Raw genomic sequence first — 27,672 nt, 5'->3', positions numbered from 1 at the left:
CGGGCAGAGCTGTTCCCATCCTGGCTGCCAAGCATCGAACGGGGTTTGGGGGCACCAAAACAACTGGGATAGACTGGGGGCACCGAAGGGGCAGAATGATGGGAAGAGGGTTGTGCAGAAAGTGACAGTGTTGTGGCTGTTTTTCTTTGCTGCCATCCCCTCAAAATGTCATTGTCAGCTAAAGGGCTTATGAATCAGGGAGCAAAGAGAAGATTGTTCAGGTTTTGTGCCTTCAGGGAATTTTTTTTTAATATATTTTTTAATGTGTGCTGATCTAAGGTCACAGTAACTCAGGATGAATGGTTTCTAGCACCCTCGCATCCGGACCAGCATGTCGTGCTCAGACAGACCCCGCAAGTCGGTCAGATCCTGACATGATCCTCACATGCATCCTCACATGGCACAAGCAGACCGTTCGACAGCTGTGCGCCTGCGCTCACAACGCACGTGTGCAGCAACGTGACCCCCCTCCAGGCATCAGGAGTCAGCTGGGTCCATCACGTGGTGGCCCCGGGTGGGGCAGAGTGAACATGTGTCAGACCACAACCGCACCGGGGAGCATGTTCCCGGATCTGCTTGTCACCACCAGTTCCGGCCCATCACCCCCATGTCCTACTTATAAGTCACTGCAGAATAAAAAGGCAAATTCATAGCATGTAAATCAAGCTTAGAAAGGTTGCAAGTCCATTCCCTCTTGAACTCATGCAAGTGATGGAAAAAAAGTACTTAGAGCCAAAAGCTGGTGTTTAACAATTTATTCCATGGGTGTCAGTGATTGGGAAGAAGGGCGATGCCCGGCCTCAGCAGGCCATCGCTGGTAGGATGAAAGCTCAGCTAGAAGTAGTTGATGACTCTTCTGATGGACTGGACACTCGCGCTGCGCGCCTGCCATGCGTTGAAGCTGCTGAACTCGCCCCGCTCCACCACGTACATACGGCCTCGGTAGTTGGGCTCCTCATACAGCACCCACCTGAGCAGAAAGGGAGGGTTACTTGGGTCCCAACAATGTGGTCATGCGAGGTGGCCTCGTGCCCACATTGAGTGGCTGCATTTAGGCACTGCAGTACTGCAAAATACTGGGGCCCGATGGTCCCTCTGCAGTCCCGGTCCCATCCTGTGCACAGAAATGCCCCCGGTGGAGTTAACTGCTGGTGCTTCCCCCCGTTTCCAGCGTAGCCTGGCAATTATCCACAGCCAGATTGGACCTTGCCTTTAGAAGAAGTTGTTTTGGGTTACACCAGCGACGAAGCCTGGGACCAAGGGCTCCCCACTTCACATTGCTGTAGGAATGGATCTCTCTGAGCTTCACCATGTGCAACAGAAACAATTTAATAGCATTTGATAGTGCTAAAGAAGGACATGAGTCCCCTCAGCCCCTGGATAAACCCATTTTGGACTGTAAGGAGAAACATGCATCCCTTGAAGGATGTTCTACCTCTTTGAACTGACTCATTAGCTATGATGGGAACCATATTTAATAATTTCTCTCTTTGCTAGTAATTCTCAATGGCCTCTCTTTGATGCTTTCCAACAGAGAGCAGGACTTGGCTTGGCTATCTTCACTTTATCTCTACCTCCAGGGTTAACTACAACTTTCCCTTGGAATACAGTCAAACAGATACAACACTCAACAACCTTGGTGACTTTGGCATGCCTGACTTCTTCACCTAGCTTGGCTACGTCTTTCTCCATTGGCATGTCTCTTGGCATGTCTTTCTCCATTTGAAGGTCTTCAAGCCAGGAGCAATTCTGATGGTCAAGAGGGACAAATTTTGTGGCTTTTCTCTCCCTTCATCCCTTTAGTACACACTGTGCTAAATGTGGCCACAAGTGTCACCTCTTTCCTCTATTTAAATCTCCCATGCTTTTTAACCAAGTTTTGCCATTGCTCTGATAGTTTTACAGTGAGGTTTCCACCCCATCATTGCTGAACTGCCCATCTCTGCCTCATTCTTCTCTCTCCAACTTTTTTAAGGATTTTATAAGGTTCTCTGCTGCTTGTCCCATCTATTGACTCAGCAATGACAACAGAGCACAAATGCAATCTTCCAAATCATTTGGTTTCTGTGGTCTGTCTCTTGCCGGGAATTCAGCTGTGACATCTGGGTTGGGACCTACTGTATGTGGGATTTCCAGGGAGAAACTCCTTTAAGGACTGGATGGGTGAAAAACCACTTGGCCTCCAGGGTCAGACAACAGCTGGTGAACTCAGATCAGTCTGATCCAGAGCAAAAAGCTGGAGTCCTAGGAAAAAGGCTGTTTATAAAACCAGCCACCCACGGGCATTATTTAAAAAAAAAAAAAAAAAAAAAAGAAAAAGGTTAGGGTATTTAGTCGAGCCACCTTACAGAGTCCTTGACATATTTGGATTTATTTTGTGTTTCTGAGGGGACACCAGGTGGGACTGCGGTGGGTTCCTTCTCCCATCTGCCTGTGCACTGATACAACCGGCACGTTGAGCGCATGCCTGCCTGGTGCCCCTCTCCACCCTGCTGCCTGCGCTTGCACAACCCTTTTCTGCAGCATCACTGCAATGTGCTCAGCCAAGACATTTGGATCCCGAGCGTTTCCTGCAAACAAACAAGTTCATTCTTTGGCACTTTTTGCAGCCAGTTTATATCCAAACCAGAATTACAAAGTCATCTTCAGACTTTTCCTTCGAAGCTCACTTTGCAGCGTGTGGAGAAGGCTGCCCGCCGCTCGTGTGAGTGTAATGGCACGTTGCTCCAAAGCCGTGTCCCCCCCATCACACATCCTGATGTGCACTGTCAGAGAGTGTGCTCAGCTCTTCAGCTTAATTAAGAACAATTTATAAAATTATCCTCCTCTAGATATATCCCAGCCTTGTTCATAAGGCACGCGTGGCTTTCTTCCTTTTCTACCCCATCCCTTCAGCTTATATGCACCTTTCCATCGTTTTGGGCCTCTTTCTCCATCAGTTCGCCATCCCTCCCTCAAGCACTCCTGAAAGGAGCTCCCGATCCTATTTTCTGCACCTTCCAATCACTCCCTCCTGCTGAGACTACCTAACATTATTGAAAATACTGCATGATGGTAGGGCAGGGATGGTCACAGGGCGTTGCTGGCCCACCAGGACAGGGTGGTTCTTCCAGCTCTGCTCTAGGGTATCTTTCAACAACTGGTGGACCCTGGGGAATAGTGCAGGGGGTAGAGCAGCCCCCCATAGTCCCTCTTTCCCAAGACCTCTGCGTTTCTCTCCAGACACACGGTTGATGTGTCTGCACAGTCACATGGAGGGAATGGGACAGGCCTTGGGGTAGATGGAAGCAGACTGCGTGACCTGGTGTGGTGATAAGAACCCACCGGCTTGTCCCTCTGCTTAGGGGAAAGCTGCAAAAAAAAGGAATAAAAGGAATAGCAGAAAGATGGGAGTGAAGTGTATTGGCAGTGCAAGGTGATGAGTGAAGACTTGTATGGCTTACTTAGCTGTTTCTTTATTGCCTAAAATTTATGTTCTCTGAGAGCATCAGTGAGAGAGGAAATCGAGTCAGTCAGGAGCCCAGAAAAAAAAGACGATCCTGTCCTCAAGCCCAGCATGGGAGAGCTGATCCAGGCACATAGCACGCAGCCCTCAAACATCTCAGTGCTGTGTTTCATTAGCACATAAACCCAGAGGACATGGGAATAAAACTCGCATGGAACCAGCGCAAGCCCTGTAAGCCAACACTGGCTGCTCGCAGTGAAAAAAACTAGCAGGGGAGTGCTGCAGCTTCAGCCTGAACCAAGCGGGATGCTTTCAGTGGGGCTCGAGGTCACTCATTCTCCACGTAGGACTCGAGCAGTTGCCACGAGCAGCTATCACCTCTGCTGAGAAATAGGTAAAGTTTATTGAGTGGCAACGTTTGGGTACCTGTTCTGGTCGATATTTCACAGCCTGACTGCAGAACATCTACCAAATGCTCATAAATGCTTCAGCAGAATAAATGGTTGGTCTGGTTCCTTCAAGTTACATCACTGTAGCTTAGAAAAGCCCTTTTTGGGGTATTCTCTCCCGGACTGTAAAACTAATTCAGCTTTTTAAACTTGTTATTTCTAAGCAATCCTCTGTGGAGTGGCTGAGGCACAAGGAGGACGAGAAGCACACGTCTTCATCTAAAACCAGATGATACCATATGTGATACCGGAGCTGGCTCTGCCCGTGGGACGGGCAAAGCCACTCGCCACGCAAACTGCAACAGCTTCCGAGGAGGCGGTAACATCTCAAAACTGCTCCGAAATAGCAAGCTCATTTCCAGCATGGCTTTAACAGCTTTATCATCAGCCTTTCTGGCTGTGTGGGGTAGCAGTCGCCAGCCCCAAAAGGGCAGCGGGAAAGGTGCCGGACACCCTCAGCCCCACCACACACCATGCCAAAGGCAGACATTTCTCTTCATTCCCATGTTTCCAGCTGATCCATCATCGCTTCCCGCAGGCACAGCCACCCCCACAAGTGCAGGCAGCAGCTTTTTAACAGCCTGTGACACCATCCACGTATTTTGAAGGGAAAGCAAATATTTCGGTATCCAACGGATGTCGCGTTGCGGGAATTAAGGGGGAAAAATCGCAGAGCGAGACTTCGGCAGGCAGGGAGCTTAGGAGGACCCTGCTTTACGCCTGCTTTCAGCATGCACAGGGTAAAACAGACCCACTTTCAGGCTGGAGATGTGCTGGAGACAGCCTGTGGCTGAAACTCCCCTCGTCTCCAGTGACCCCATCTCCTCCGCTCCCCAAACGGTCGAGGATGGGTCCTGGGAGGGCTTTGCCAGGCTGAGCCCAGCACCAGCTACACCTGCAGCACCTCTGGGGTCACCTGGACTTATATGGTCCATCCAAAGGAGAGAAACGGTGCCGTAGGGTCCCTTTCTCCTCCCTGGTCTCACCTCTCTGCTGCGGTATCTCCTGCTTCCCTCCCTCCTCCTGCAGCCCGGGGCCAGCAGGTCCCTCTGCACAGTCCTGCCTTTTAATGGCCTTTACAGACCTTTCCACGCACTTGCAACAACCGTCTTCCCGGGGTCTGAATGTAATGCTACAAATCCCGGGGTCTGAATGTAATGCTACAAATCCCGGGGTCTGAATGTAATGCTACAAAACTCAGCGAGTTTCCTCACCATGCTCCTCTCAGTATTTTTTTTTAATTATTTTTTTTTCACTACTCGAAGCCTTTTAGAAGTCATGTAATGTTAATATAAACGGTCTAGGCTCCCATGCGAGGGAAAGCAAGCTCTGTGTCCCTTATATATTTTGCAGGGGAGGGGGAAAATCAATCTGAAAAATTTAAGTGCTTGAAAGTTTCTGGGCAGCTTTCCAATTTCTCAAGCTCCAGGCTCTGCTACAGGGACACGTGTGGTAAATAAGTGGCCCTAAAGCTCTTGCCAGAGCACTCACAGGCTCTCTCTTGGCTTTATAGTGTTGGTACTCAAACGCCTTTTGCTTCAAATGCTCAGCACTAACGGAGTCCCCCGTGGGCTCCAGCCATTTCTTCCCATCGGGAGCTGGTAGCTCTGCTCCTTAGTTTTAATGAACTGCCACTGCCTGATCATAAGCCTGTGTTTTTGGAAAAGGAGAGGTCTCAGTTGAACCAGAAAGGGTCCTGCAGGACACTTGCTGTCAGGATGTCACGAGCTTGGATGGCAATAACCTTTTTCCCGTTCTGGGAAAAAATTGCTTTTGAACAGAAACGGTCCAACATCCCACGCTGGGTGCAGGCGACATGCGCAATATCCAGTCCAGGACAGGCGGAGAAAAACGTTTCTGTGCTCCCCCCTCTGCAGGGGTTCCCCTCTGCCCCGTACCTCGCTCCAGCCACCCTCTGCCTGGCTCTGGGAGGGTTTTATGGCATGCCCCCGCTCCCAGCACACTTGCAGTGAAAATGCAATTGTCGGCCAGAGGAAAGGGGAGATGGCCAGAACAACCCATCTCACAACAAGAGGAAAAAAAAAGCCATAAAAAGGACCAACACCATCGAGAAAATGCAAATTGCCACCCAACAGCAAGAAAAAGGCAAAGCTGCCGTCCTGCCGAGGCTTTCAGGAGCATCTGCAGGGGCAGGAGGATGGGGCTGAGCATCTGTAACGCGTCTGCAAAGCGGGTTCACGAGGCACCGAGGGTGACCAAAAACCCCCATTGGGGTGGCTGTGCATCACCACTGCAGTTGCCCCTGTCTTTCAGAGGCAGGATTTAATTTTAAGGTGAGACGCTGCTGCCTCATTTTTGCTGTCCAAGGAGGAGGTTTCTGGTGTTGCAGCAAGCCTTGCTGAAGCCACTTGCAAAGCAAAAGCCCTGACCTGCATCACCCGGAGCCATCCATCTGCCTTCCCCGAAAGCCTCTGTGCAGATTTTAAAAAGGTATTTGGAAACATGCACAGAAATGTTTAAAAGAAAGAAAGAAGCAGCTGTTTTTAGGCTTCTTGTTTCATACATCTTAAAAAGGTGTCTCAGAGCTCTCGTAGCTTGTGCTTAGCTGCCACCCTCCAAAAATCATGACCCTTTGAAGCAGCTCTCAATGGGCAGGCACCAAAATTCACCTTTAAGCCATAGGCTTAACTCACATTTTTAGGCTTTCTCCAAGTCCCCCCAGCATCGACAGGCTTTTCCACGATGGGGGAAGTCTCTGCAGCTGCCTCGCTCCCCTGCGGTGCTGGGTACAAAGGACGCGGGGCAGGGAGCACCACAGCGGCTGCGTGCCGGGACACGCGCGGTTACTTACGCGCCGTCACCGTACACTTTGAGGGCGTTGATGCAGGTCTTGTCCCAGCCTTGTCCCTGCAGGAAGGAGCAATCTTCCGTCAGCTCCAGGCTGGGACCGCTAAAATGGCTCCCCTCAAATATTTCAATCCTGTAATGCTCGCCGTGCTGGGGACAAAGGGATTTGAGTCAACCAAAAAAAAAAAAAAATGCAGCAAATTATTTCCCTGGCTTTTATAAGACAAAGAGGAAGACCAAAGGGTGCTTCGGAAGGGGAATGTGAAAAGCTGTCCAACACCACCAGTGCCAGCACGCACAAACTCATGCCACATCCCAGCACACCGCGCCAACCAGAAAAGCAGCCAGAAAACCCTCGACTCTGCACCCGGCTGCACCTTCCTACAGCTGCCGTCCACGTGCAAACACATCGCTCGTGGGATGCGTTGTGCTCAGGCACACATAACCCCTCGCCCATCTGCAGATCCTCCCCACCGGCCCACAAACCCTCCGTCCCAAATACAGCATCAGCTACAGCCCTGGCTCTCCATGCACTCACGCAGCAAAAGAAGATATATATCCAGAGTGTACAAAGACGTTAGACTATTCCCCCAAAACTAATTTATATTGCCTCCAGTACCACGCGTAGCTGCTGTTCCTGATGGGAGATGTTGTGCCTTTCTTTAAGGAAAATAAAAAAAGGGAAAAGAAAAGGAAACTTTCCCAGCTTCATCATTGCTGCATGAGCCCTTGAGGGTGACACGACATAAATTCCTCCAGGGAGATTTCTGCAGCCTGTGGCATAGGTATGTGGGACAGAGCAAGCTGAAAGGATACTTTTTAAGCTAAATTCAAAGAATACCTAAATGCATTTTTCAAATAAACAATGTCAGTGCACAAGAAGGCCGGGCTGCAATGCCAAACCCCACAGCAGGCGGCCGCTGGCAGCAGCCAAGCGGATACTGTGCCTGAACAAACATTCCTCCGGGAATCTGCGCTGCAGAAATGCCTCAAAGCACTTGCTGGCATCTCACAGGGAAAATCGTGAGCCAGGGAAGGAGGAGCACATCCTTGTGCCGGCCACGCTCCAGGGCCCGTGGCAGAGCATCCCTCCATGTACAGACCATGGAGGTGCTTTGGGAAGGATGTTATGGACCTGAAACAAACCCACTGCTGTGCTGAAAAGCAGCTTCAGGGCCAGCGAGAAACCCCACCAGCTCCAAGTGGGTTTATCATTGCCCCGAGGGTCATGAGTGATAGGAGAGTCAAATGGAAAGACCTAACCCAGATTCATTTTTCTTTGCTACCTTTTAATCTTCCCCATTAAACCTTCCTCCGGGCGATGTTTTTAAAAGCTTCATAAGGGGAGGGCTATCTAGTATGGGGGAAAAAAATTGTTTTAGTTTAGGATTACTGGGGTTTTTTTGCAGCAGCAGAGAATTCAACTAAGATTTGCTAGGAGCAGCCCAGCTGCCCCATAGGTCCAGTTCGGAAAGTCCTGGGGCTGCCCGCTCCCCCTCCGGGCACATGGGGAGACCAGGCTGCTGCGGCTCAAACTTGCCTTGGGCAACGACCCTCCTTCTTAATTCCCCTGTGAGTATTTCATAGCGACTCACATTAAAAAAAGAAAAGCACGTGACGCTGGCGGGACCTTGCCACCTCATCTGAAAAAACATGGGAAAATCCCATCCCGTTAAAACCGCTGCGCTTCATGCTATGGGAGGAAGGTGATGTGTATTCTCCCAGACAGGAAGCACGGGAAACCACGACTCGGCTTTGTGGCCTGTGCAGACCGCTCCAAGGGGTGACAAACCTTCCCTGGGAGACTATTTCCTTCTCAACAGGATGTATTATTTCTAAAAAGTGCAGATTTTTATGACACTTATTCACGGGGCTCATAAAAATAAAGCCCAATGGCAGCTCCGTCCCACTGATGCTCTGGCCGGGAGAGCAGAACACCGGTGGCATCCACTCACCATCCCGACGGGCCGGCAGGAGCTCAGGTGGTCGCTGCGGCCGTTCCAGAGATAGAAATCGGGGTACTCGCCGTGCTCCAGGACGTACTGCTGCCCTCGGAAGTCAGGGTGATCGAAGCAGACCCAAGCCCCGCTCTGGACGCAGATGGAGTTGACCCGGTTGAGGAAACCTCGGTCCTGGAAGCTGCCACAGCTGCCGCAGACCTCCAGCTTTCTGCCCGTGAAGCATTTGCCTTCGTAAAAAGTGATCTGGGAGGAGGGAGGAGAACGGGCCCGCAGTGAGAAGCAGGGACACGGCCGGACCCCCATTTCGAGCAGATGGGAACCACTTGCAGATGCGTCATTTTAGAATGGTTTGGGGGTTTTTTTTTAGCTGCTTTCCAGCAAGAGGAGCACGGCATCACTGGCGTTTTTTCCTAAGAACCGTATTTGTTTTTCTGGGAACGCAGCGCATCCCGCATTTACGACACTTCTCGCTACCTCGTGCTCGCTCACACACATTTCCAGCAGGAATGTTTAAACAGGAAACTCCGCTCCCGAAATGCAGCTCCTTCTGCTGCACCCTCCCCGTCCCTGCTGCCGAATTTGCTCCCGGTGTCATCACTCGCATTGCATCCTCCAGGATATTATCCTAACCTACTCCTTTAACCCGGAGGATGCTCGGCCTCTCTGGCCCCAGACTGAAAGGGAAGCGTTTGGGTCGTTACTTACTTTTCCTGAGTATTGAGACATTTTCTGCTGGCTGCTATCCAAGACCAAAGGCAGAAGCCAAACCAAAACTGCGATGGACAGAAACGTTGGACACCCTGCTATATAGCAGCTGGAGGGGTGGGGGGGGAGACGGGGCTGGTGTTGCGAGGGCTTTTTAACAAAGCAGCGGGAACCGGGGGCTTTACGCTTTCCTGCTTCGTAGGCAGAACTGCCGGTAACGGGGCCTGCTGAGTCCAGGGTTTTGATTTCAGGCAGATGATCTGACAAAAGATTTGCTTGGCAGGGCTTTGGTCGATTAGCGGTGCACATTTACTGCTCCTTTTTGAAGGACTTTTTTTTTTCTTCTCTTTTTTTCTTTTTTTTTCCTTCCCCCCCTTTTTTCCTTTTTTTTCCTTCTCCCCCTTTTTTCCTTTTTTCCCTCTTCTCTTTTTTTCTCCTTTTTTCTTTTTTTTTTCCCTTTTTTTTTTCTTTTTAGAACAGGCAAGAAGTAAATAAGGAACCAGCAGCAGCTCTAACCATGGTGCATAGTTTCTCTATGTTAGGTTTGCTTCTTTTTACTGGTTTTTGCCAGCTTCTTCTCACCTATTGCAGTGTGGCAGCCAAAAGCAAGCATCCTTGGAAGACTCCTCACCAATAACACATTGTATTCCATCCGTCAAAGCAATGACGTCAAAGCTCATTCAACCTTCGAACCTCTTTAAACGGCATCTCCAAAAGCCAAGGACCTAATCCCCTCTGAAGTGCAAAGGTTGGGCTCGCAAACCCACCGAAGTTATTCACGAGCATCGTTTTTATGAACGTTCTGATCTTTCAGCACTGAAGCACCGAGACACAGATATAAGTCAGGCTTAGAGGGATTTTTAAGCCATACCATTGACCGTAAAGTAATATTGCCCATATAGCTGCAATTACGGCTTCAGAGTCTGGCATCTCAAACAGCAGCGCAAGGAAAAGCTGCTTCATATTCCCCTCTTTTGTGTTATAAGAGCATCCAGAGACTTTAACTGTCTTATTCTCAGGACAAACAGCGAGGGAAAGCCCCAGCACATAAACCCCGTCAGTTTCTATTAATGAGTCAGGCTAAGAACAGGTAAAGGCAAATGCAGGGGGGTGGCCCGTGGACCAGCACGCAGAGTCGTACCAGGGCACCATGTTAAAAGGAAATTTTTCTTTTATGCTATTTAATAGCTCTGGAAGAGACTTCACACCCAGCTCCTACTCATCCAATCTTCCTCTTCGTCACCCACAGGGCCCCCGTCACCTCCCTCCCGCCACTGGCGCTCCGCTCCCTGGACAGTCAGGCACACGCTTTGAATCCAAACCCTAAAACCTCATTTCTTGGCAGGTCGCTCCCATCCGCACGCATGCCAGCAGCCTCGCTCGGCAACCCTGCTCTGCTGCCTTTGTTCACCGCTTTGTTTCAAGATTAAAGACTGTTTGGGAAGAAAGGATATATCATTATTAAGGCTTAAACGTACGCCACCCTTTCAATTAAGATGTAAAAGTTAATAAGCGCATGTGCACGCACATGTAGGCTGAGCTGGAAGACGTCAAGTTGACTGGGCTGGAGGAGGAAGGAGGGAAGTGGCACACTGCATTTGGAGAAGAAACGCATCCTTCAGCTGACACAGGTAAACCTGCCCCGGCATCGCAGAAATTCTGTTTACATTTACATATTCTGATGGGAAGCAGGAAATAATGAAGAAAAGCCTCTTTTAATTAAAAAAACCCTACCCAAACCCTCATTGAAATGCTGATGTTATTTTCTAGGTGCTAAATTAGTCACCAGATGGTGTGAGAAAGGTAACAGCGCATGGAAAGTCCCACTTGGAAGAGCACCAGCCAGAGCAGGGGGCATTAGCGGCATCCCCAAAACCAGCCCTTCCCTGTGGCCTTGCACTTGGTGCCCTGGGAGGGAAGGAGGAGACGTGTCCCTCCTCTGAGTCATGGCTGGGAGCACCAGGGTGACAAGGCGGCACCGCCATTGGTGTTGGGACCCAACACTCCCAATGACTGGGGTTGTAATGGTCCACGCGCTCTTTGCGTTGGCCATGAGCTCTTTGGTGCCTGGAGAGGAAGATGCACATCCATGACAAACCAGCCCTAAAGTACCCAGTAAAGCAAATATTACCGCAGGAGGAGGTTTTTATGGAACCACAAAAGCCTGGTTTCCTCTGGCTCTGTCTCATGATGGGATTTTCCTGTTTCTTCTAAGGTGCAAGCTTTAATTAAATCTGCAGGAACCTGAAGTATCTGAGGCTTGTGCCTGGCTGTTAGATTTGTTAGAAGTTGTCCAGCAGGTTCGAAAGCTATTTTAGGAGAGATGGAAAGAGGGTGTGACAACTTTATTCTCATTTCTTTGAGAAACCACGTTAAAGATATGAAACAACAAAGGGCCCATCTCTAGAAAAAAGGAAAATGATGGGAAAAAACCAATACTGAAGAACTACAAACCCTAATTCCTGGAAAAAAAAAACCCTTCATTCCTTGCGAAGGATGGAATGGCTGTCCATGAAGGAGATAAAAGAGCAGCCTGAGGAGCCTGCAGCCACTAGCAGCCTTTCACACACGCAATGCTGGGGCAGACCTCGCCTCCAGCTCGTGCCCAGGTGCAGGATTGCATCCGACCATGGTGCCCCAAACTAACAGGATCGTGGGCAGCCCTCCTCTGCTGCGGCTGTTTAAAGGATGAAGCATTGGAGACGTGAATTTAGAAGTTTGAGCGTTAGGCTTTAACAAACAAAACCCAAAAGTCTGAGATTTTTTTGCGCGTCTTGGTTTAGAGGGAGTGAGAAACTGTGCTTGACGTCCGCATGGGGCAGCTCTGGGCTATGCTGTCCCTGCCTGCCTTTGCTGCCGTGAAGCCAAGGAGTGAGGCTGTCGGAGACGATTTGCTCCGAGTCCAGGCCAGAACCAGGGGGGTGAGAAAACCAAACACCTCAACCATGTAAGATGGCTAAGGTTAATTTCAAGTCCATCGTAACCCTGCAGTTATGTCCCCAACAAAACCGGGGCGGGAAGGACTCGACGCCACGGGACACTGCCGGTGCCAACACCAGTCACAGAGATAGACCCAGCCATGCTAGAAATCAGAACTCAACCGTCCAGGACAAAAACACCCTGCCTGGATAAACATGGTGGCTCCTGGTCACCACCCTGCTCTCCTCCCCATATCCCACCTACACACAGGATCCGAGCACAGCTCTTGTCCTCTTACAGAGCGATTTCCATTACATGCGAAGGGGTTGGGAGCAAGGTTATGTCAGCATAAATAAGCCCAGGCTGGGCTGTCTTCAAAACACAGCCGTGAGATGCCACCACCTCTTTCCATGGCGTGTTACGTAGGATTTATGGGGGTGATTTTTCCATGCAGCTCAGCAGACAACAGCCATTGCACGTGTCTGGCCCAGCAATATGCCTCGCAATAATCTGCAGTGTTACGTGGTGCTGGCAGAAGGATGCTGCCAAACCACCTGAGTTAAGGTAGGAAGACGCCAAACTCACTCCTTCTCTGACACAGAGATTTGAAGAGAGCAGGGCGTGACTCCTGGAGGTGACCTGGAGGTGACACTCTTTGGGAGTGACCTCGTTAATACTAACAGGAATATTTCTTAGCAGAGGCTGAGCAGGATCAGCATTCTGCTCCGAGGTACCTACTACAGCCAGTACAACCCCACACAAATAATAATTAAGTGAGCAACAGCCAAGGAGTTGCGCCGCATCCTCTGAAAGGACCACACTTCAGCTTCTGGAGGAGCTTTTAGTATTTGCAAAGCAGTGTAAGACCTGGCACAGGAAACATCCATATCTCAGGGCTTTCAAAACACCATCTTGCTTTAGAAAGCTCACAGATTTCTTCACATACCTCAGTAGAAGATACTTCTAGCTCACTAGATATGGAAGAACCACGGGTCTAGCTCCTTCCCATGGAAAATTTTTTGGCTTGCTGCTGAAAAGGATGAGCACATCTTGCGGGCCACTTCAGAGCAGCAACAGACCTCAGAGTGAGAAACCATCCTTATGACTCAAGGGAGAGTTTCTATATTAAATCCACGTTGCTCGATTAAGATCTAGCCCACCTCATGCCAGTTGCCAAAGCACTAATTTCTGCTGGTGATTAACCCGTTCCCAGTGCCTGGGTACACCACGTGCTGCCTCCTAGAGCTGCTGGGGAGGCTGGTTACGCTAACTGCAGAACATCTCTGAAAATCATTCAAGCAGAGAAAGGATCTTCCAGCCCATGCCCTCACTGGCAGAACCCATCACCTGAAATGGGAATCAGCTGCCAGGCGATGGTTTCAGGTTCAACGCATTGTCTTCATCATGGATGCACCAAGACATAGAGTCTCTGCAATATCTCTACCAAGGGTGGCCATCCCACACCCTGACCCACCACCCGTCCCATGCCACGCAACACCTCAGTCACCCCATGTGGAGCACAGACTCCAAAAAACCTCCTCAAGCCTGAGCAAACCCTGTCACAGAATGACGGTTCAGATCTGGCCAGGTTCCTGCTAGGAAAAATAGCTCACCTTGGAGCTGGGACCTGGAATTGGGTTTAGCCAAATACTTGTTAGCAGCATTACACAGAGGGATATTGAAAAAAATCTGCAAAAGCTTTTCAGTAATATTCTGCCTAGGGATCATAGAATCATAGAATCATTGAGGTTGGAAAAGACCTCTAAGATCATGGAGTCCAACCGTCGACCCAACACCACCATGTCCACTAAACCACGTCCCTAAGTGCCTCATCTACTCATCTTTTAAATACCTCCAGGGATGGGGACTCAACCACTTCCCTGGGAAGCCTGTTCCAATGTTTAACCACTCTTTCAGTAAAGACATTTTTCCTTACATCCAATCTAAACCTCCCCTGGCGCAACTTGAGGCCATTTCCTCTCGTCCTATCGCTTGTTACTTGGGAGAAGAGACCGACCCCCACCTCGCTACAACCTCCTTTCAGGGAGTTGTAGAGAGCGATGAGGTCTCCCCTCAGCCTCCTTTTCTCCAGGCTGAACAGTCCCAGTTCCCTCAGCCGCTCCTCATCAGACTTGTTCTCCAGACCCCTCACCAGCCTCGTTGCCCTTCTCTGGACACGCTCCAGCACCTCAACGTCCTTCTTGTAGTGAGGGGCCCAAAACTGAACACAGTATTCGAGGTGCGGCCTCACCAGTGCCAAGTACAGGGGCACGACCACTTCCCTCCTCCTGCTGGCCACACTAGTTCTGATACAGGCCAGGATGCCATTGGCCTTCTTGGCCGCCTGGGCACACTGCTGGCTCATGTTCAGCCGGCTGTCAACCAGCACCCCCAGGTCCTTTTCCGACAGGCAGCTTTCCAGTATTAGTGCAGCTCATCGCACATCTTGGTAAGCCTCTGACTGAGGATGGAACTTGTATTTCATTTTGGAAAACATCAGAAAGCCCAGGGTTTTGGGTGAAATCCTTTCAGTTTTCATCTTATTTCAAAAAGGAAAGGTTCCAGTAGGGAAATAGGACACCTAAGAAGCAGCTGGATGCTGAGGACACCCATCACCCAGACCGAGTTTAGCCACGTTTCCGCTGTGCCTGTAGTGAGTTGAAGGCATTTGTGCAAAGGTTCACACTCCCCCTCCCCAGATGTCAAAGGGGAGTAATTTTGACCTTATTGAGGTTGTGAAGATTAGTCAGTATTAGCAAAATGGTTTGAAGATGAGCAGTACTGATTACATAAGGACTAATTAGAACCTGTTGATTTCTCCTTCTCGAGAGGCTAAAGCACAGCAGTGCTAATTAGCAGGATAAGCCCAGCAAGCCCGGGTGCATCGTCACCACCTGCACCGCGCTCTACTGTGCTGCTCAGCAGCCTGCGACATCTGCACAGAGCAGCAGCACGAATTATTCAGCAACAAAGGTGTAAGATTGCACATTTCTTTTAAAGAAGGTGAAAACACAAAAATACATACCATGACATAGGCTACCCTTCTCATTTCGGGCTGCTGCCCGTCTTGCACTTCAAAGGAAACTGCTGCAAGCTGGGATAGACCCAGCTGGATGTTTTACGGTCACCCGTGCCAGAAACAAGGGTAACTGCAAAAGTTGTCCTTGATCACTTCCAGGGTGCAAGTTTGGACATAGAAACTTCTCTGTTCAAAGAAACTAGAAAATGGAAAGCCTGAAATCTTCACCACTGCCTCCAATGCTGCAAGAACTTCCTCAGCAAAGTCCAATTTCAGCCCACGCTCCTCTGCCCTTGGTTGAGCGACCTAAGGCTGCCTAGTCCAGATACTACAGTACAGCTACTGCAGACACAAGGGAGCAGTAAAAACACTTTTCCAGCTTTTTTCTTCTCCAGCGTGCATTCACCAACCCTTGACAGAAGCTGGGAAGAAGCATTAGGCAGAAGACTCCACAGACCCAAACAGACGGCCTCCAAGCCTTCCCCGTTGTGGAGTTAATCAGGCAGGGATAAACTTTGCTATGCACAGAAACAAGAACAACAGGAAAAAGAAGGATCACGTATCCACTTTCTGCCTGCAGTCCATCCGCCGCTGCAGCTGCACCTGCCCCACCGCTTTCCTCGTCCTCAGCATTTCCATGCATGGCAGGCTGGGAGATGGGCAGCTCAGTCTCTTGGGCTCACGATACCGAGAGGTTTCTCGGTATTCATGCAGCAAAGCAAGGAGTTGGAGAGGAGCACAAGCAAAGCAGGAGTTATTTCCAGAACAGCACGTTTTAAATCCACACAAGTCAATGGGAATTTAACTTGACTTACGGTAGTTAAATTTTGCTCATTTCCTCAACAGGAAAAGGATCTTTGCACTTTCACCTTTGCCAATGATCATCCCTTAAGAATAAGGCTGGGCCCTATTAAGCGTGTATCAAATTTTTTCTAGCCTGGGCCAGAGAACTTACTTCCTTCATGACTTACCTTTTAATCCGTGCACCATTTATCACAATCCTCCAGAAGCCTCCAAAAGATCAGGGCAGCTGCCAGACAAGGCTGTATAAATTCATCAATTCTGGGCAAGCAGCAGTTTGCTAGATACCGATCTCTTGCTTCTGTACATAACACAGGGCTTCCAGGACCGCCCACCACCCCATTTTAGGGCTCTCATGGTGAAGAACCTAACCCGTGCCAGTTCTTAAGTCAGTATAAGGAAGCACGAGGCCGCCCCAGGCTCTATGAGGCTCCAACTGCTGGAAGGTGCCATCCCGAGAAGCCAGCTGAAATCTCTGTACAGCAAAGGACAAGTAGTTCACTGACCACGCTTGACTACACATTTCATTAAAACTGCAAGACTATTGCACATGGCTGGTCTTTAGATCTTATTAGCAGAGAAAGGCTTGGACAAGTGGAATAATTTACATTTCTTACTGGATGAGCCAGCAACAGGAGAACAGAAACAACCTATATTGACGAATTCAATTCTTTACCCATTACAGAAAATGCAAGAGCAGTACGTGCTTCTCAGTGCCGAGTACCTGAGTTCTTGGAAGTTCCCATTGCAAATCATCCAGAGAACCTGCACTTGCCTTTAAGCCCTCCTGAAAAGCCTCACCTCTGGAAGGCAGGGCCTTGATTATCCCAGGACTATCAAGTTGTACATTTCCTCATCCACCCCCTTTAAAGCCTCAGCAGCTGGCACGCTTCAAGTGCCAATGCAGCAGCTATTTCAGGCTTTAGATTGATCACCAGTACACACGTCGCCACTGTTTTACAAAAAAATTGAGCAAATGTGGTCTTTGAGGTTTCTGGTAATCCACAACTTCTACCTTTTGATGTAGACTATGTGACATTGTGTCCGTGGTGCAACGCCAAAGACTCTGGCCACGCAACAAGTCACCTGCCACCTCATGATTAGGCAATGAAGGGTACTACCAAACAGGTGCATATTGCCCCAAGTTCCACAGAAGATCATTTTCTGAATCCTCAGCAACTTCGTTATCAGCCGAACTACCCTCGTTCCAGTGTTGCAGGTTCTCGTGAAGGAAACCTACTGCACAGCCCCAGATCGGTCTGGTTCCAAAATGAAAGCGTGTATATGTTTCCCAGAACTAGCACTCTTTGCTGAACTTCAGTGATGTATCGCGTGTGACCATCATCCAGCTACAGAAACTCTATTTGGCACAAGGTATCAAAATTCAGGTAACAAACAAGCTTTCAGAAACTTTGGGAAATACCCTAAATGGAGGAAAAAAGGCAACTTTTTTGCCAACAAGCTAGTTAATCTCATGGTGACCAAAGAAAATATTGTTTGTCTACGTACACTGTTAATTGAGGGGTTTAGACAATCTTCTGTATATTGTGAGGGAACCAAGAAGTGAAGAGATGAGACATGCTGAATTTGTATCTTTTAGCACAGACTGAAATGCAAAAGCTAATTCTGGTTGCAAAAACATTGCAAGTTTCCCTTCCATTTTACTCCTGCCAGAAATCAATTTTTCAAATGGACACAAAAATGCATGAGAAGCACTTCATTTAATTAACTGTTCCCCAAATCAGCCTCGTTTGCTTTTGTTGCTGTTGTTCTGGGGTTTGTTTCATTTTTAAATACAAAGTAGGTCAACTGCACATTTTTTTAAATATGCAGTTGAAATAGTTTGTTTCCAGACCTAAGAGATTAAGGCCTGTTAAGCCTCTAGTCCAAAAGCCAAGCAAAAACTTGCAGCTGGTTAGGGGAAGCTGCCAGAGCTGCACTGAGACCCTGACGTTGTGAACGCCCAGGTGCCAGGACACCACTCACCTCCACCAGCGCTGTCCGGATGCAGAAGTACAGAAATGCATGATAAGCTATCCACATCAGCTTGTTCGGGACGTGCAATTTATTTTAAATGACATTTTTGTTTTCTTAGCAAGTCTATGCTTGTGACCTGGATAAATCCACTCCATCCCGAAAGCGTTCCTCGTTACAAGCCTACGTGAACAGCTTGTGGCGCAGGTGTATACCGGCCCGTTACTGGGACAGATCTGCGTACCCTTTACTCCGTAACTCTTAGTTACAGAGGAAAAATACAGTGCACGTTGTCTGACTGAAAACCCAAGCCTCCCCCTCCAAATGAAAGGTGTCCCTTGTGCCTCCTTCCCATGAACGGGCGCAAAGCACAGCTGAGCTACTCGGCCAGCCTGGAGTTCTAGCAGCAAAAATGGGGCGGATCGCTCACAACCAACCTCCCAAGCAACAGTCAAACAATCCGTTGGCTCCGAGGATCTCACACCTCCTCTTTAAGGTCAGCAGGTGAATGTTTTTCACACAAAAAAAGTTGATATGGCGTAATCAACAAAACATTATAAACAGAACGTTTAAGGTTTGCAGCTATTTTATTTACAAGTATACATTTAACACAAAGAAACACTGATATCCAAGCCTAGTTAATAGTAGTGTAACAATATGCATCATTTGGATGATTATTCTAACCAACAAACTACACTGAAAAATTAATGCCAGTAAAATTCTTGGTCATAATATTAAGAAATACAATATATAAATTGAAAATATGATTGCTTAAAATTTGAAAATGGAAGTGAAGCCATTTGCACAGGAGTCAGAGTTTAACATAATCTGAAGGGAAAGGCTCCAAACCAACTGTTTATCTTTCAGGTTAACAGAAGAAAAAAAATAAAAAAAAAAAAGGAGAAGCATAGTTTATCCTTAAAGATAATGGGCAGTTTTGCTTCTTCAGGTAGAATGTATTCCCAGTGTTTTCAGGTTTTGCAGTGGAATTACATTACTGAGCATGAAGACTTCCCTTGTGAAGCTGCCCCATCGATTTTTTCTGCCTCCAAAATTATCCTCTTAAAAACATCAACGGCAGTCTGCAAAGAGAGAGTACAAGATTAGTAGGTAAGAAGAAACTGCCCACTTACTGAAAAAAATAATAATAAAAACATGTTAGCAGTTTCACTGGCTACACCAACAGATAACTGCACGTCCAACACTTACTCCAAAATCAAAGAGGGAAAACATGGTAGTTTCAGTTTTGAACACAACCTTTTGGAAGAAAAGTGTAACCCCCTTCTCCACGGCAATCCTCAACTATTTTCTCTTATCAGTGCAGGGAGGGCAAGTTTAAACTGAGCCATACTCACGACAGAGCTAGTAACTGTAATTCGGCTTTATTTTAAATAGTAAGCTTGTGCTGAGCGACTGACAGCATTGAAGATTTTGATGCTGTGCTGCTCCAGAGAATAAACCAACTCATTTCCTCTAAGTAATCTTTAAGATTCCAAGTAATTACAGAAAGCAGCAGATTTTTCAGCTCTAAACACTGACTTTGCACAGCCCAGAATGAGGGTTACTTCAATATTCTTGATTTTCTCATCTTACCTATAGGTAAGACCAGTATTAGACAGGGTGCAAGAACACGAGGGGAAAACACGAGCCAAACTAGCCCCTGTCTAATACGAAGCAGTATCCTTTGATAAAGTCCTCCTGAGAGAAAGGGGTTTTCTATTTTCAACAGCTTGAAGGTGGTCAGGCTCACACAAACATCCTAGCTTACTGTATGGAACATACAGGATTAAAACAGAGTCCTCCGCAAAATCGCGAGCCACACAAGCACTATGGATCCCATCACCCCTTCGGAGGGAATGCAGTAAGTACTCTCAGAGCAGGAGTCACTTGTTCTGCTATCAACTCCGCTTGGTCCACGCCGAGTCTCCTCCCTCCACGCTGAGCATAAAGCAGTCTGGTGAAAAAGGCTCTCCCCTACTGAAACTGCAGGTGATGAAACAGAGCGCATGGGCTTGGAAGGGTGATGCTTCCCCAGACACAGAGATGCTAGTGAGTACAAGTTAAAAATCTTGGGATGGAAAGACACAATTTCCCGTGAAAATAAGTTTAACTGAAGCAGAGACACTAAGAAAGGATGTCAGACCACTTGAGTGATTCAGGAGATTTTACAGAAGAATTTGATTAAGTGTAGTTAGCTTTTTGGTGGGGTTTTGTTTGTTTGATTTTAAGGATACTGAAAGATGGGGACGGTAAGGTGTCTGGGACAATATCATGAATGCTACTTGTAGTAAATACCTTACACTGTTAATCTGGTATTTTCAAGATTCACTCAGTTTTAAGGGTTTCAAAATTGTACACTACCCTCCATCAGAATATGCAGAAACTACAACTACAACATGCAGCATCTGAGATTGCCTAGAAATAATTTACGAAGAATAAATCTATACTACAGTCAAGGACAATTCTAAAGTGCTTTTCTTCTCTACAGTATTTTCAAGCTGAAGATTCACCATATGGTCAGTACTTCAGCATGTGAATCTTCAACTTGGAAATGGTCTCCTGATCATCTCAGACATGCCATTTTAAGTTTATCTAACCTCTAGCCATCCGTTTCATGAATTCCAAGCATATGCTCCTTAGAGAAGGGAAGTATATTCGTTATATAAAAGCAGTCACATTATGAAAGAAGATAAAAAGGGGGTTTTGTTGGTTTTAATCAGCAGGCTGAAGAGCACCCTGTGATTTATGACTATGTGTTCTGATCTGACAGATGTTTTTCCGCCTCCACAAGGTATAATTCTTAATTGGATCACTTCCAAATTAATCCCATTGACTAAAGTAGGCCCACAACAACCTTAGAGCAATCTTAATAAGATTAGACTGAATTTTAAAGTTTCCCATATTTATACCGTTTGTGCACAGTACTATCTCTAGAACTATTTAAAATACTTCATCAGCTGGAAATGGAGTACTCCTCCATATAATGACGTTTCCCTGCAATCCCAACTGACTCTGACAGAAGTGGCTCGTTAGTCCAGTACTATACAACACATTTCCTGGGGAAATTAGACTCTAGAACCATGGTCAGGACTGCAATTGCTATCAAACCGGTGCCACTCATGAAGAGTTTCCCTTAATCAAAACTTGGCGATACACTGATTTACAAATATACTGCACCAATGTTTCCCTACTTAGAGCTGACATTTTCAATGGTTTAATTTTAACACAGAAGTTCTTTATACCCCTGCTTCAAAGCATCTATTAAAAAAAGCCCGCTACAACTTATTTGGTCAACCAAGAAGCTGTATATTCTCTGTCAAAGACGTGCTGTTTGAAACACTAAGATGTAGGAGTTCACAGGGCTTGTTAATTCATTTCACACAAAATACGTATTCACTGAGAAGGTTTAATCACTGTCCTACAGTTAACCCTTAGGAATTTGTAATTCAGCCCAAATACGCAGAAGTACTTTAGAATGAGCTTTTAAACACCGCAGGAAGCTGTGTTTTGTGACAAGGAATAAAGAATGCAGCCAGACTTTATATGCATGTGTCTCCATACGGTCCAATTACAAATGTGGGTCACACCCAGCCTACAGAAAGCCATCTGGCTTTCTTCTACCTTTTTCCCCTGAGAAAACAAAATACATGTCAGCCTGGGCAACTCATGCTGCCTAGGGAGCTTAGCACCATGCAAGAGACACCAGAGGCTCAACCGTTTCTGCAGATGCGCCCCTTGGTGTGAGCGGGACAGACAGCTCAGGAGGTGCAATTCTCTCTGCGCAAGCAGGGAGTCGGGAACACGATGCCAGGAAGGTGCAAACACCCAAATCCAGCCCACAGCCTCCAGAGTCAGCTCGTCCTTTGGTATGCTCTATTCTTCAGCTACGCAACTGTTTTATCATTTCAAAAAGGAAACTCTCAACTGCTCATACTAGTTATCTTGGCACAGAACCGGGCAAAGGAACTTCAGCAACAGTCAGGTAACGAAGAGGGGTTTTCTCCCCCCCATCCTTTGTTAGTCCAAACACACTCTCCCAGGTAAACGTTTCAGACCCCTGGAGGGGGGCTAAGATCCCAAACCACTCTGAAGCATGTACCGAGCACTGCATCATCTGAGCTTGACAATGAAGTCACTCTTGAAAAAGAAGCAATGCCCAAGCAATTGCTTTTTAAGAGAGCTCTGTTTTGGTGAGAAGCAGATTTTTTGCTACTTCCTTGCCCCTTCTAAAACAAGTTTATCTAATGAATTTTGCGTAACTGGATGAACACAATTTGGCTGCTCGTTGCTCCCTAAATTCTCCCAGTAGAAGTTGGCTCCCAGCTTCAACTGGGTTTAAGACCAATTTGGATTCCGGTTGTATTTCAAACAGTTACCACTTTATTGTACTGGGATTAAGATGAAGTACTCTACTATGGCTGAGGTGAAACAAAGTAGGGAATTCCACAAGGCTCAAAGCTCCTGAAGTCAGCCAAAGCAGTTCAACATACCTGGTAGTAACTAAGCAGCTTGAGAAGATATGACAATAATAGCCCAGCAGTAATCTAAAAGAGGTCTTTTCCATTAAGTCTCAGAATTGCCTTCTCAAAGCCCAGGGATTTCCCCAGATGACTGATATGTTGCTGATATGCAGGCTCCTCCGAAAGCCCTACAAGGTCACCCTTGTCTGCAGGAGCTGATACACAGCCTCAAATATATTTGACCTTGGGAACTCCTGCCAGCCGCTACCATTTCTCCTAACTGCAGCTTTGATTTTTGCCTCTCTCGCTTTCCATCTATTCAAAGTCATGCTATTTCTGGAATGTGGTATCTTTTGGTAACTCCTGGCAGAATAGGACTAGTTTGCTGAAGTTAATCTATAGAACTATTTCTGTTTCAGAGTAAGAGAAGATATCCTGTCTTGACAGAGGTCTATCTATCAGCTGTTTTGATCCTGTCAAATCAGTATTTGGAGGAGAAAGAATGAATGAGTTCAGAAGTGCTCCTGGTCTAACTCACAGGAAGGGATGCTACAATGCCTGGTGTCTCCTGTTCCCCCTAGCACCTCACAGCTCTAGACCCCACACTTTCCTCTCAAAGCTCAATCTTCCACCTCTTCAGAGGTGAGCATTCCTCCACAACTGTTTGCGAGAAGACTAAGGCAGCTGCCCCAGTTTTGGGCTCCTTCACACTTTCTTCTGTACATCCCAAGCCTCCAAAGGAAGCATGCCAGAGAGCCTGAAAGATGGTCACATGCTGTGGGCACCCACCTCAGAGTGACATACGATCTCCCAAACTTCTCAAGCCAGACAAATTTACCAAGTGTATTATGTAAGAAGCATGAAGGAGGAATTTGTGTTCAAGCACCTGTTTCTAACAACCTGCATCTGACTCCAAAGGGACAGAACTTACAGCGACCTGCGATTGCCATCCTGGAGGATCCTGATGAAAGGAAGACCTGAGAAGAACAACTTTGACAGCAAGAATGAATACAACTTCTGATTTTTTTGTGGGATTTGTACAGGACTGTACCGAATTTTGAATATCTGACATACAATTGCCATTCTGATTTCCCCGAAGGCTACAAAGTTTGCAATATAAATTTCAGCTGGCAGCATAACTTGATACAGTCTGAGACTAAGGAACAGACACAAATATATGGCAGTCAATGGGACTTTGTTAGTGCAGCAATTTAATATGCAAGACACGCCAAGCATCATATAAAGCTTGTAGCTTCTTTGCATAAATATACCCAACCTTTTTTTTTTTTCTTGAACCAAGGACAATACAAACTTCAGAAAAGTTGTCAGTAAGATATTCTGCTAGATATGAATTGCTACACTGTTACACATTGTGAACCTAGGCCAAAAGAAAAAGAGCACAGGCAATAGTTTTGCCTAATCCAGAAGTATGAAGTTGTTTAAAATAAAGGGAGGAAAAAAAATCAGATGCTTTTAACTGGTTTATTCTTTACACTGTCAATTTAGTTTCCTTGGGTATGCATTTGAAGCTCTGCAGCACACAGAGAAGATATTGAGACATTTCATGCTTTCATCATGCTCAATTTTGACAAGGTTAATGCAAGTCTTAGCCAGAAACAGAAGTACTGATAAACTAAGTCCAAGTATTCCATATCTGGAGGAAAAAAATTCCAAGTTTTTCTTCCAGGGAAAATCCAACTTTACCCAAGTAACTTGTAGAATTGTTGACAACAGACATTGGACAAAAGCTATTTGTTTTCACTTTGGGGACAGGGGAGAGGGAAAGAAAGGCTGCTTGAACAGGTCCTGTCCTAGCTATAGGATTGCCCTTTTGATTGTGCTGATGTTATCAAGGAGGCCAAGGATGTGATATGCTAGGTTAAATATGAGACAAGGTAAGTGTTTCTTCTGCATAAGGACTCATTTGTTTGAAACTAGCCTAACAACGTCCTTTTGACCTTATCCTATGTCTGTACTTCCAAAAAGCAAAAGCTTTGATGCTGTTGAGACCTATAGAGAAAAATAAAGAAAAAAAAAGAGAGAGAGAGAAGAAAAAAAAGACACCACCACCACCCCCCCAATCCACAGCAGTTACCCATTACTTCAAGCCTGAACTAGGAGGCTTTCGTAGCTTAGACATGCAAGGTATCAAATCAGTGACAAAGTATTATTAACAGCCACAGGAACAAACTTGAATACCAGAACGTATTTAGGAGGCATTTTAAAGAAAGTTAGTTAGAGCAACCAAGGATAAGATGTTATTTGACATGTAACTAAACACTTTCCTGCTGTGATAGGAAACCAACAAGTGTAAATGTGTGTGGGTTATATTGGGTCAGATTGTGCAACTTCACTACAGCTGTATCACAGTAATGTCCGACAGCCTCGGCTGTATTCTAACATTTTTCTGTTGGTTTTTGTTTGTTTTTTTTTTCCTCCATGGACCCACAAAACGATTATTCCCTACATTAGAGGGACCAAGCCTTGCCTAGCACCTTAAAACGTGAGGTTCATCTCCTTATACCAACTCACTCCTTTGCAACCGCAATGACCTCCTATTTAAGGTAACTACAGCAGATCACAGACCCTGTTCCACCCACCACACACATTCGAGCTTTAGTTTGTCACTAACTGTTCTGCTATGTTCAGTGAAGCTTAACTTTCAGTTCCTCACTTCCTCCTTCCATTTACAGTTGCATGGCAAAACGTGTATACGTAAACCTGAATGCAGACAGTCATTTTGTTTCTAATCATTGCAGAGTACGTGCAAATATTTTTGCTTCCTTTATTAAGTGAAATTACGAGTCATTCCATTACATTGCTATTCAAATAAAGTGAATCTTAAATGCATTACCTGATTTTCTTTAGCAGAAGATTCCAAGAAAGCTGCATTCCAGGATTCTGCTAAAGCTTTCCCTTCTTCATAGCTGATCACCCTGACCAAAGAAAAAAAGTATGTTTCTTTATAAGTTGCAAAAGAATTGGAGTATGATACATCAGGAAAGTCCTCAGAGTACTGAGGCACATAAATGCATGTAAAAGTAATGTTTTGTGAAGTCCGACCCGGAGCATTTGCTTTTGGCTGCTGTCAAGTAAGTGTATTTGTACTGGGCCAGGTAAAACTGCTATGTGACCCAGAAGAACAGTTGTCCCAAAGTATTGCTTTGTTTTCATAATCTGTAATATAATCTGGTATTTTACAGTTGTGAAAAATACACTTCTGTTACTTGTTTTTGGGGGGTGGGGAAGTGTTAAGTGACCGTCCCTGGAACCTTATAACAAGAGTCAACACTGCAGCAAAAGTTCATGGCTCCTAGTTCACATTCTGGACACAATTCCTTTGCCAGTACCTTATTTTAACCTACAATTTGATTTTAGTTACGGAAAGCCAAGAACAAAACTAGTGCATTGAAGCCACAGGAATGCCGGCTGCTGTCTTGCATTTTAGACGTACTGGAGTTCACATACCGTTCCATATGCAGGTCTTTTTTATTTCCAACCAGCATAATGGGTATTCTGTGAAAGAAAGTTCAGAACTTCAGAACAGTTATAGTATACTGAACAAAGTACTAGTAACATGCCTGCAATGAAATGAGATGAAAGTGTCACTACTTACTGGACTTTTCCCACCATATCCAATAACTTGCCATGGATAACTTTTATCACTTCAAAACTGCAAAATAAAGGGATGAAGTCACACATGCACTCCAATGTTTATCCTTAATACCCAATACACAAGCAATTAAATGCATATGTAGGTTGCTGTGTTTAAAACTTACTCTATGTATAGTGGCAGAACCACAAAGATGCCGAAAGTCTTACCGATTTGCGTACAACAGACAAAATGGTCCTAGAGACAGCAAAGACTAGCCTATGCCTACCATTATAGCCTCCCCGGTTATGATACTTGCAGAAATAAAGAACATTACCCAGGACTGATGCAGCTCACACAGGATCACTAAAAGCCCCTCCCCCCTCCCATCTGGCTTGTATCTGCAGCAAGGTATTTAACTGCTACGGTCCAACAGCTCTGGATGAGCATGTCAAATTAAAGCAGTTTCAAAGAAAAAGTATTTAGTTAAGCACACTCCGACTTGAAAGAGTACATTATATTTTAAGAACACTTAGTTCATATAGAATTATTTAATTTTATTTATGGGAAAGCCAAAAGAAGCCTAAATTCTAATTTTCTGTGGAAAGTGAGTAAATTGATCTGCAAGATGGTATAGAAACAGTGGTTATTCAAACACTTGTCTGTTCACCTACCACGTATGTGACGTTTGGATTACAGGAGAGAAGAAGCAGTACTGTGAAATACCAAGCCGCCAAAAACCTCACTAACAAAATCCACTGCATTTGACATTTAGTACTTCTGAGAACAAGCTATAAACGGGGTTGAAGCGCAGATGTTGTGCTCCTCTAATTACAGTATGGAAAAAATGCTGGTACATGAAGTGCATAATGCAGATTTGTTTTAAGAGGAGGCACAGGTTCACAGACGAGACACACAACTATACCACAAAAAAGTGACCGAAACTTTTCCAACTTCCAAGGTTGTTAGCTACAGGCAGTGTCTTGACTTGCACTGCATTTCAATTAGAATTGAAACTCTTAAAAATAGAGCAGCACTCAAACACACTTCCAACTCAGAGCTCTCAAAGAACTGGTGCCTAAAAACACTATTCAAGCTATTTGAATCACTAAAACTTCTCACTTTTGGAACAATAAACGCTACCATATTTAAAAAGGATTTTCTGTCAAGTACGTCAATTTGTCTGACTTCAGCAATAATTTTTGAGACTGAGTAGAACACAATACTTCTCCATGTTCAGCTAATAGCTTTAGTATATCCTATCAAGAAAATGAGTTCTTTGCAAACAAAAGCGTGACCTAAGCATGACAAAAGGCACAACTTACTATTAGTAACTCAAGTATGATACTACAGATTACATGAAAATGTGGAATTAATGAAAGGAATTTAGGGTTACAAAGAGCTTATGCTGAAAAGATATTAGTGAAATTCTGGTCTTGAGAACTCATCTCGGACTTTCATTCTTAGCATTATTTTAAAAATAAGAGTTAAATGGAGGTTGGTTGTGACAAAGTTGAGAGGCATTGCTACATATAGAAC

At 46.1% G+C, this 27,672-nt stretch overlaps 2 protein-coding genes across 3 annotated transcripts in view; both read right to left on the bottom strand.

Moving 5' to 3' along the window:
- Positions 1–747: 747 nt before the first annotated feature.
- On the bottom strand, positions 748–9,389 carry CRYGN (crystallin gamma N). The gene is made up of 4 exons (XM_076332371.1): positions 9,369–9,389; positions 8,658–8,906; positions 6,707–6,852; positions 748–970 (listed from the first exon to the last, which is right to left on the bottom strand). Exons 1-4 carry the CDS (start codon positions 9,387–9,389, stop codon positions 835–837), a joined length of 552 nt encoding a protein of 183 aa, XP_076188486.1. The 3' UTR covers positions 748–834.
- A 9,260-nt stretch (positions 9,390–18,649) lies between these two features.
- The window catches only part of RHEB (Ras homolog, mTORC1 binding), a 42,622-nt gene continuing 33,599 nt past the window's right edge, over positions 18,650–27,672 (bottom strand). Inside the window, exons 5-8 of one of the 2 annotated variants that reach the window (XM_076331966.1) lie at positions 26,158–26,214; positions 26,010–26,057; positions 25,396–25,477; positions 18,650–19,163 (exon numbers count right to left, since the gene is read on the bottom strand). In XM_076331966.1, the coding sequence (XP_076188081.1) occupies positions 19,071–19,163; positions 25,396–25,477; positions 26,010–26,057; positions 26,158–26,214 (280 nt within the window). In that variant the 3' untranslated portion in view covers positions 18,650–19,070. The remainder of the gene's footprint in view (positions 19,164–25,395; positions 25,478–26,009; positions 26,058–26,157; positions 26,215–27,672) is intronic. The other variant, XM_076331967.1, reaches the window with a different exon arrangement.

Source organism: Aptenodytes patagonicus, chromosome 2, assembly GCF_965638725.1.
Source record: "Aptenodytes patagonicus chromosome 2, bAptPat1.pri.cur, whole genome shotgun sequence".
Lineage (NCBI taxonomy): Eukaryota > Metazoa > Chordata > Aves > Sphenisciformes > Spheniscidae > Aptenodytes > Aptenodytes patagonicus.
The sequence above is the reverse complement of the archived record's forward strand: the minus strand, read 5'-3'. Positions and strand labels throughout refer to the sequence as shown.

What these genes read in the sequence shown, in the direction of transcription:
- CRYGN (XM_076332371.1), bottom strand. Translation starts at nt 9,389, where the DNA reads ATGTCTCAATACTCAGGAAAA. An exon ending in TGTCTCAATACTCAGGAAAA is followed by an intron (nt 8,907 to 9,368) that starts GTAAGTAACGAC and finishes CCCTCCTCCCAG; the next exon opens with ATCACTTTTTACGAAGGCAA. An exon ending in CCTGCCGGCCCGTCGGGATG is followed by an intron (nt 6,853 to 8,657) that starts GTGAGTGGATGC and finishes CTTTGTCCCCAG; the next exon opens with CACGGCGAGCATTACAGGAT.